General features: G+C 38.2%; 1 protein-coding gene across 1 annotated transcript in view; it reads left to right on the forward strand.

Annotated features, from left to right (window-relative positions):
• Positions 1-11,106, forward strand: part of LOC149796723 (tryptophan 2,3-dioxygenase-like) — a 47,271-nt gene that overhangs the window by 30,936 nt on the left and 5,229 nt on the right. Inside the window, exons 7-9 of the mRNA XM_089961369.1 lie at positions 6,180-6,255; positions 7,505-7,618; positions 9,130-9,240. Coding sequence (XP_089817495.1) covers positions 6,180-6,255; positions 7,505-7,618; positions 9,130-9,240 — 301 coding nt within the window. The remainder of the gene's footprint in view (positions 1-6,179; positions 6,256-7,504; positions 7,619-9,129; positions 9,241-11,106) is intronic.

Here is an 11,106-nt window from a genome sequence, read left to right on the forward strand (position 1 = left end):
TTCCAGTAACATCTGCAGTATGTGTAATAGTCTTGTTTTGTTGTGACCATGTTTCCCTTCCTGATTTTATCGTACACACAAGGTTTTTTGGGGTTACTCCGGCAGGAATTTTAATTAAATTAAATTTTTCCATTATCTGCGGAATTCCATTTACTACGTTATCTAATGTTTCCTTAATTTCGGTGAGTTTCATACTGACGGCATTAGGTTTCCCGAAGAACTCATCTACGGTGTTAAGAACGTTTCTGCGAAGTCTTCCAAACTGGGTCACATGAACATCATACTCAGCTCGTAACGTGGATAATTTGGTATCTATGACGCTGTCGGCTGTGTCCACATACTGTTTGTTTGCTGCATCGTCGTTCGAGGCTGGATCTCTGAGTACGGTTATTTTGTTTCCATTCATGCTGAGTTCGCCGGTCATTACGTCGCCGGTTTTTTTCACACATTTATCAACACCTTTATCAATACTGTCTTTGATGCTTGCGATTGATATGTTCGAGTCCTTGATGCGGCCGCCATCACTAAATGCAACGAAGTTATCCTTGGTAGCTCCAAGAACTCTGCGAATTATATCATTCCACTTAATGTTGCTCGTTCTTAGTTTTCCTTGCCTGTCTTGGAAAATAGCAACTTCATCTGGGTCAACTCCAGCTATATTCAAAAGATTATCGACTTCATCTCGGGTCGCATATTTTGAGAGATCAACATCCGTGCCAGGTTTGACTTTTCTTGTGAAAGGTCTTCCGTAAATATCCACCATTATTCTTATTGCTGTTTTTCAAATGCGAGCATGAAAATGCCTAGCATTGGAAACGCTAGCGTTTCTCGATGCGGTATATTCATGCACTACTCGATGCGGAGACGTTGCTGGATTTCTTGAGATTGCATCAAGAACATTTAAAACCTCGTTTCCACAAATGGGCGGATCAATTAATGTTTGTGTTGGTAGCGTCGACTGCCACACTGGAATTGGAAATCCGAAGGATTTCTTGGAGAATCTGCTGTTGAGAGTGCGAGGCACTCCGCGGACATACCTGAGAAACTCAGTTGGCGGTGCTAAACCGTACGAATCGAAATAGATAATTCCACGTGGATCGATCGCGTAAGCAACCCAGTGAGTTCCCGGACCATCTTTGTTGTCGAGATTGATAATGCCAGTTTCTGGATTATTCGGCCGCGTCGGTAATTGATCTCGCATAAATACTCCTCTGAAATGTTTTATACGCAATCGCTTAACTGCATCGAGTAAATCAAAATTGGACGCTGGAAGCTTCAACATCGGGGACACTTTATGTTTCGGCGTTAGAATTTTTTTGGATACCATGATGCGGGAGTTCCTGGTAGTCTTAGCCCTGATCCGCGAGCGGATCTCCCCTTTTTTTTCTTGTATCCGTTTCCCGTTGCCTTTTTTAGTGCCAGTCCAGCTGCGGTTCCAACTGCACCAAGTGCTGCTGCCTTTGCTACGGCTGGTGCTGCCGCGGCAATCAACGCCGGTATTGCTGCGAGAAGAGGAAATATTCCACCGGTTTTAGTCATGTCCTTGATAGCTGCAGCAGAGAAATCAAGTCGGACACCGGTTTTTGCTGTTAGTGCCTTATTAAAATGTTTAAGCTGAGTATTAGTCAACGACAGCTTGTTTGGACCACCAACAAGTTGATCTCGTTTTAACGTTATTGATGTCCCGCACGTGCCTGCGTTCTTCGATTGCAATTTCTTCGTTTGACCGGAAGTCATGGTGACATTAACGTGACTGTATGACATTATATTTTATAAACTAATTTAATTGTTATATGTTTTTGGAAAACATCACATGTTTTCTACTGGAGCGTCGATGACCCTCATTCGTCCGCCAACACCTTCAAGTAGCATTGCTTTATCGGAAAGTATAACCGCGACAGCTCTAAAACCAGCAGGGCCTGCCATTCTAGTTGGAACAACAGGGGGACCTGCGGCCTCGTTTGCACCAATGATTTCAGGTGGAAACACAGCGACGTTAGCTCGAAAGTAAATATCAACAACAGTTTGTTTAGCCAAATCCATATGCTCGAGTGAAAAGTAGTAAATGGGATACAACGTTGTAAAATCCAACTGTGATATTTGCAGACCAGTGTCGACATTCTGATCGCGACCCATAAATGTCATTAAACGATGATATGCACGAGCAACTTGATTATTCCTAAAATTTATGGTTATGTCTTCGGATGGTTCTTGATGACCGTTTATCCGCAGCGAAACATTAGTGACTCCAAGATTATCAAATATCATGTGATTTCTTGTTTGTTCACCAACTCGGCTGTTATTTTGAAGTGCAATAAAAATGTGACGCGGCGCTGATATTCCCTGTTGTGATGATATATGCCAAGTAAACTGTCCAACGCCAGAACCTTGAGCAGAATCTGTTGTTGTTGTTAACCATGATATTAATGATTTGCCGCCTTGGTCCATAAAAGAAAGTAATCGTTGTTCTTCAGCGAGCGACGGGGACATCACTGGCATCCACAGTGCAAGTTTTGATAATACTACTTTACCGTTAAGTGCTGTCGTGTTAGCAATTGTATCAGCTACTTGATGCCAGAGAGCGTCATTGTCGTCACCTTTTCGGGTGAGTACAACTGAATGCTTGGCTCCAAAAATAACCTTTCGGACATTTCTGCAAAACCCAAAAATGTGAGACAGCGGAATTGCGCAGGAAAAATCTCTGCGATCTCCTGTTAGCATTAATTTACGCGTAGAAAATCCAAGATTATAATCAGGATTTGTTGATATTACTGCGATTGTATCTGCTGCTCCTCCTACTGCTCTTACAGGACCTATAATAACGTTTCTTTGATCGGGAAATTGACTATTATCCTTAGCGAACATCATTGTTGGGCCAGCTGATCTAGTGTAATCATCTGAATATCGTGCTAATCCAAGAATAGTTGTAGCAACGTCAACATTATCCTGAATTGTTTCAATCTCCCTCCCATCAATGCTATATGAAGCATTTCTAAATAGCGCCATGATGCCATTATTAACAAACCCAACTCGGGTATTAATGTCGTAGTTGGTATCATCATTTTTCAAAATAATACCTTCGACTTCAAGAAATGCTTCCGCGGGCAAGAAATATCTACTTGTGTCTTGGACTTGCAACTCAATTCGACCCCGTTGATCAGGTGTTCGTGCCTCGTAAGAATAATACTGATAATCGCGTACGGATTCGTCTTTGAGTGTTGGTGCGTCCATGTCGAACGCGGGATCAGATACACGTTTGAACATTTTATATAAAATTATTGTCGTCTAAAACGAAATCCGCTTCCTGATATCAGGCTTGTATTTATTTGTTCGGGTGTTTGGGTTACAAGCTCTGCAAGTTTTTGATTGGCAGCCTGATTTATTACTTTACTGACGTCCGCGGGCATAAGTTCAGTACTGGCCAGTTTCACCGGTGGTGGTTTTTTTGATCTGCGAATTAACCGTGACAGTCTGTCCTTGATTGACGCGAATGCTTTCCCGGCGAGATCACCAACAGATCCAAGGGCTTTATCCTTAATGACATCAATAGCTTTCATCGACAATTGTTTTGCAATCGGTAATGCCTTAGGGGCTATTCTTGAAAACAAACCAGTAATTGTATCACCGAGACCATCTCCGTAGGTTGCTCTGTAGACTGGTAATCGCGAGTTCACTACGCGGACTGGTAACACGCTAGCGTGTCTAGGTTGAGAATTGTGCACGATCATTTTATTTAATTATTGTTTCTCTAACTAAATTTACTAGTCGCTGTGGTAACCATCCGTGAGTTCATCAATGAGTCCCCGGTAAACGCCGATATCCATGATGCCACGCTGAAATAGCCTCTGACAGATATTTGCGGCTTCATTTATAATTTCCGGAGAGTTGTTTCCGGCACGTTTTCCTCCTATGAGAACTTCTAGCCGAGACACATCGTTGATGACACTATCAGGACAGATGTGGTTATTATATCCGTGACCGGTGTAACCTTTTCCTGTTTTCTTTAGTTTTGCTGATATTTTAACAATTTCATCAGTTACAGATCTTTCCTTTTTTTCTATCTTTTCTACCTTAGAGTAGGTATTCTTTTTCGGTATTTCTTTTTCTAATTTTTCTCTTTCATCCCTTAAATTTTTTAATTCATTTTGTAATTCTTTTATTTTGCTTTTCAGTTTTTCCTCTTCTGATATATCGGGGGGGATGGGCGACGAAACAGGAGTGGTAAAATCATCATCAGGAGCGCTAGCCCCCATTTGTTCAGGTGATGAAATTTCAAGCACTGGATCAGGCAGTGTCATTGCGGGGTCTATTTTTAGAGCTGGTGGTTTCTTCTCCTGTAGTCTCGACTGTTTTTTCATTTCCTTTTCCTGTATTTTTTTCTTCTTTTCTTCCTCCCTTTCCTGCCTTTTCATTTCCATTTCCTGTATTTTTGCCTGCCTTTCCCTTTCCTTTGCCTTCATTTGTTGGTCTCTTAGTTCCTTATTAACCCCAATTACGCCAGTTTTTATAAAATTATAGGTATCATCAGTGCTAGATATTCGAGAAATACCTCGGTTTACTTTGTAAACATAATCCCTCCAATCAGCCTGGGTTATACCCGAGGCAGCTCCTGGTTTTAGAAATTCTTGCCGGTTAGGATAATTTAAGACAATCCAAGCAGAAAACTCCTTAAGTTCATCCACGCTAGTAAGTGGAATATTTTTTATCTCAGTAATACCATCTTCGGTAAATTTATTAATAAATGTTTCCTTAGCAACTGTCACTACTCCGGCGGCACCTGGATCAACTACAGCACCTTCATCTGCCTGTTGCTGTTTAAGTTCTTCTATTGCTTGAAGTAACCCTCGTTTTGTTTTGGTAGGGTCAGCAGGATCAGTTTTTCCTACAATTGCAGTTTTAACTTCACCAGTAGCTGCTGTAATAGGCTTAAATAATTCCTCCGCAGATGTTGCAAACTCAACTCGCGCTTCTTGTCTTGCTCGTAATTTTTCTTTAACGGAATCATGGACCGGAATAAATTTTTTAATCGCGGCTAGTCGTTGTCGTGCCAATCTAGTTGTGAGTGCTTCTCCGATATTTGCCATTATTTATTTGTCCATGATTTAATTCCCCCGCATGGATTTGTGACAATAAATTTACACGACCCGCGTACACGATACCGCGTCGGCCTTGATACACTATTTGCGACATAAAAATGTTTCCTTGGAAACTCATTTCGTAGAGCAGCAGGGGGGCGCAAACTACACCTGATTTTTCGATGATACCTCGCCGTGGAAATTATGTCGGATACGAGTCGGATTTATTGAAGTAACTCGCGTTATATCAGCGGAAATACAAAGCATTTTCAGGGACATTTTTTTTTGTCTCGTTTTCTGAATAAAAGTGTTATTTCGTCGAAATAACGCTTCTATCGGGAAAAGTTTCAGTGGAAGGGGTATCTCGGAAAAGTATTTTGTAGGATTCGCCCCCCCTGCTGCTGCAAGTTATCGGTTTCTTGATCAATCTGAAATTGAGTGTTTTGAACGGTAACATCTGTCACTATTAACAGTGAAAAGCCAAAAGCACACTAATGCACTTGGACTTATGGCACTTATTGTATTAAACTCTTGAATAAGATTTGGTTATAACTGTTGATGCTATGTACCTGTATATGTGGCACAAACTAGTATTTTCTGAAAGATCTCTTAAAAGACAAAAGCAAAATTCACTTGTTTTAAACTTTAATGATAACAGAAAACTTTGCATTAGCTATAACCCCTGTTTAAAATGACCATGAAGCAAAGATATTTATCTAACTCATGGAAATTTAAGGTATTACATACAGTTCAATGTTATCTGACTCTCCAGATATGAATGAAAGGCAGAATTGTGTTTTTAGAGTTGTTCATGTCTGCCTGAGTGGCTTATATTTAGTTACATTGCCATTTGAAAAATAAAGATAATTGTGACAATGAAAATGTTTTATTTATTTATTGTTTATTTGTTTTTTTATTTATTTATTGTTCTATAATAGTGTATATTTGCATGTAACTTTTGTGGTTAAAAAAACATCAGAAGGAACTATTGGCCCCGGGCATCTTCACTTTATCAGATCTGGCCCTCTTTGCAAAGAGTTTGGACACCCCTGCTCTATACCAATACATTTCAGGGTTGCTTATCTCTATACCAATACATTTCAGGGGCTACTTATCACCTGCATCAGGTTTCCAGAGTCTACAGTTTCGTCTGATCGAGAACAAGCTTGGGCTCCAAGAGGTACAAATCTGAAATAAATTTATTCCTGATAAATATCGACAGAAGTTTTTCTTTTTAAAACAAAAGCACAACCTTGTTTGATTGCATCCAATGAAATAGGTATAAAAAAAATTAATTTTAGCATGGGCGTTTCATGAGAAGAAATAAGCTGGCTGTGTCACCTATTACTCCACACTCGGCATATTCCTAAACACTTCCATTTATTCCTTCTACTGAATAGCCAAATATTTCCAGAAATAGGATTACATGTATGCATTCTAGCTTGTACATGTTTTTCCCAACTGATATCAAGTTTGGGTTTTAGTTGAGTCTGTGCATGGTATCTATCAACTCCAGGGACAGCAGTAAACGAAACAACTTAACATAATCGACCCCATGTGCTTCGTTGCTACGAACAGTAGGTGCATGTAATACGGCTTATCACAAAATAAATAGTATATCCGGTGCATACAATGGCTGAAGAGTAATGTTAAGTATTTGATACCTTTTTATAAAAAATAACATAATCTCTATTAAAAGAACAATTTTGAAAACAGTTATCTAATTTAACGTTTTATTTTGTTAAACAAAAACATGATATTATTTAGCTGAGGAAAATATGGAAATAAATAAATAAAGCAATATGGAAATAAATAAATGAACTTATAACAATATTATTCAAATGCAATAATTAAGCAGCCAGCAAACTTGAAAGGCACATAATTGCATGGACGTATTATGGGTTTTGTGTATGCATGATCGTATCAGTCATTAAAGGTTATGTCCATCTTAATATATTTGCAGTATGGCATTATTTACAATATAATAATCTCCCTCTCCTTACTTTTGTTGTGTGTGTGTGTGTGTGTGTGTGTGTGTGTGAGATTTGGATATTTAACGTAGCTGTAACACTTTTTCAGTCATATCGCTACGATGTCTGCAGTGTGGCAGTTTATAGTGATGTCTAGCACTGGGGCATCATGCCGCAGACATGTAGCGTAATGTCCCACTCAGTCACATTATCCTGACTCCAGCCTGACCAGTCCTAATACTAACCTCTTAATGCTGAGCGCCAAGCGAGGTAGCTGTTAATACCATTTTTATGTCTTTGGTATGACTCGGCCAGGGAACGAAACCACGACCTCCCACATCCGATGCGGACGTTCTAACCACTAGGCCACCAGAACGGTCTGGAATGTTTGTAAAATTTTAAACATGAAATCTTCAAGTAAAAATTCTGATCTAATGTGCATTATTTTAATTTTTACAGGGAGATCGAGTCATGTACAGCCGACAGCATTACTCAGCAGTATTCAGCGATCAGAAATCCAAAGAGTTGTTGCAGGACTCCCTTGTTAAACCCAGTCTTCTGAAGGTCGTTGAGGTACTGTAGCACGTGAAAATGCGGCAAACGATAATATTTTACATTGCATTTGATCATTCATATATATATATATATATATATATATATATATATATATATATATATATATATATATATATATATATATATATATATATATATCCAGCGACGAAGAATATGTTAGCCACATGCGCGAGTTATAACTAGATCAACCCTAACCAAATTAAATGACGCAGTTGATAATATGTGTCCATTAATTTTAACAAAATACGTTTTTATACATGAGTATGAAAAAATATGAAGAATCGATTTGACATTGTATTCGAATTAACATGAACACGGTATTTCAGAGAAATAAACCGAGGAGTCGACCCTATAAGCCAAAATAAACTGACTGGTTCAAAACAGTTTACGAATCTAATAGATTCTTGCACTTTAGACAGTAAAGTGAGGTTAATTGTAAATAGGAATTCAGATTAATGGTAATGTATCGTTTATACCAACATTATTCTCAGATTGATACAAAACATCACCTATGAATATCAGCACTGGGACTTCTAAACCGGGACATAGTTTGGAGTACTCAGCAATTTTGTAAAATTCAACAAAAAGCTATTTCTCTAAAATACAAAGTAAACAATATAGCATCCTATATTATAGAGTATGAAATCCTAAATAGTCCTAAAAGTTATATCGCAAGTCCAAAAGTAGCGAGTATTCCAAACGAGTTCTAGTAGGGATCCAAAAGAAAACTAATCGGCTGTGCTGATGTGCCAATAGTCTGGAATAATCTGATTTGCTAACAATCTTGATGTATCCCAAAGATATGACACAAAATGTCTTTAAATGAATTCACAGTAATTCGAAAATAGCTACCTAGTCCTAAAGTTTATGAGCAGCTTGTAATTCCGATGAATAATTATAATAAATGAATCAAGTCATCTCAACTGAACAGAGCTAAAGCGGATTCACCTAAAAGCAATTTTTAAGACAGATAAATATAATTCTCTGGTAAACATCCCTGACATAACAACCTTAGACGCACTTTTCAGAACGAGAATGATGGTCGAATAATCATTTCCAGATTATTCTACTTGTCAAGAAGGTCGGGTCCTTTAACAGCTAATCAGTCCATAGGGGGAAAACCCATGATCTGAACTCAAATCCCATCAAATTCGTTTAGATTTCTTCTATAGCTTCCAAGGACAAGAGGCCACAATAACATGTTACTAAAACGAAATGATCTCATCCCAAATCATGCACCCACTATCTTAAAGCTATTTAATTTGTTTAAAAATAATATTTACAACCTATAATCAAAACAATTAACGCCTATAATATAGATATGCATAACGTATTCATCCTGATTTTTTATGCTTGCATTATTTGTTGACTCAACGAAACCTCCCATTATTTTCGATGCATTATACTCTCTGTGACGGCTTTTTATTAAGTATCAAAATACTGTGTCCAAAATACTTCAGAAATGTAAATAGTTTGTGCCAATTGGAAAATACTTTTGAAAATGGCAGAATTGGCTGGAGAATACACCTGGACTTATGATCGACGGATTCGACTTCACGGCCAAGTATAAGGAAGCCGTCAACCGATATCTGGATGAATCATATCTCATTCCGGCAAAGGTACTTCTATATTAGCTTCACTGTTTTCTGATTTTTAACCTACTTTCCTCTTTGCGCTTCAACGTTTCCGTCCTCTCCTTTCTCGAACCCAAGTAGAACAACATCCTGATCCACCAGTGGATTCCGTTATTATGATGTAGTTTTTTATCAGACTGCACCAATGCCACAGAACTGAGATCGTATGATGCCTTTGCTTGAATGTAGAAAACATTTTAATGGTTCCAGCTATACATATATCAGTCGAAATGCTAAAAATCATTTCACACCAGCTTGTGTATTATTATTATACACGGTGTGAACTTGGTGGATGTATAGTTGGCTCGTCCTATCCGTTTTCATTTTTATAAATATAACACGGTTGCTTAAAACGAATTTTAAGTTTATTTTATTTTAGGAGAGATTATAAATTTAATTAAAAATAAGTAAAATACTATCATTTCTCCTTCGTCGACATTCTTTTGAATTTAGATATATGACAAATTAAATTTCTGAAATTTCAGTAGACTTCAGCAAAATTTGACACATTTGCGCAGAACATTGTTGCTGAATGTGACGAAAACACACGTTAGCCTGACGTCTTACATGTTATTACACGCTATATTTACATTTCCTTTCCTCAGAAAGTTTAAGATTTCGAGTGGTTAAATATCTTTACTCCAAACATTGTTTGGCAAACTACTTTTTGTTAAGGCTGCAATGTTTACACATGTAAACGGCTTAGTTTAGTTTACTGGCTGTAAACATATAAACTGTGTAAACGTGTATACGAACATGCAAGTAGCTGTCGGGAACTTAGGAACTACACGTTCCCGTCCAACAATACAATTCCATATCTCTGTTTTATAGGACTTTTTAGTATGACCTTTCTGTTGATTCATTTCCGACAGTATGTAGATTCTCTCATTGAATGTAACATCGCTAGGAAAAAGCAGAACCTGACGTGAATTGGTTGTAACGAACATTGTTCAATATTACACATCAGGTCGTTTTTTTTCTAACAAATTAGATAAGTTTGATAAATTTTATTTACCCTACACAATTCACCTTTGAAACGCATGTTTGTTTACCCTTGAATAACAGCATTCTATTTCAAAGAGACTTCTTTTCAAATTTGTGAGCCACTGCATAGTTTCTTATTACTGTAGAGCTGCAAGCACCATTTGCGCATGTCCAGGCAATACGTCCTGTTCACTATTTTATGGTGTAGGCCTTCATACATGTAGCAGCTGGAAACAATATTACGACTGTCCTAATGATGTTTTACTGAATCTATCAGATATATTCAACAAAGACATGTTTTACAAACTGAACCCTATCAGAGGTAAAATACACATAGTTAAGGAGCCAATCACAAGTTTAGCAAGGTGTGTGTGTGATTTGGATTTTTAACGTAGCTTGAACAATTTTTAAGTCATATCGCTACGATGTCTGCAGTGTGACAGTTTGAAGTGATGGCTAACACTTGGGCATTCATGCCGCAGACATGTAGCATGATGTCACACCGAGTCAAATTATCCTGAGACCAGGCCGACCAGTCCTAACACTAACCTCTTAATGCTGAGCAGCTTTTGGTATATGTTATTACTATTTTTATAAGTCTTTGGTATGACTCGGCCAGGGATCGAACTCACGACCTCCCGCATCCGAGGCGGACGCTCTCACCACTAGGCCACCGTAGCGGTCTACTTTAGCAAGGTACCCATTATAATAGCTGTCACCTGTTCATTAAACCTGGGGGAGAAACGTTCGATTTTCTAATCGTTTAATGAAATTAACGGTTACTGTAAACCGGTTACACATTTAGAATGTTGGTAAACATTGTAGCCTTGTTTGTTGTTTCCTAGCATTGAATATCCTTGTTAGAAA

Source organism: Sinohyriopsis cumingii, chromosome 6 (assembly GCF_028554795.1).
Source record: "Sinohyriopsis cumingii isolate HCF-2022 chromosome 6, ASM2855479v2, whole genome shotgun sequence".
Taxonomy (NCBI): domain Eukaryota; kingdom Metazoa; phylum Mollusca; class Bivalvia; order Unionida; family Unionidae; genus Sinohyriopsis; species Sinohyriopsis cumingii.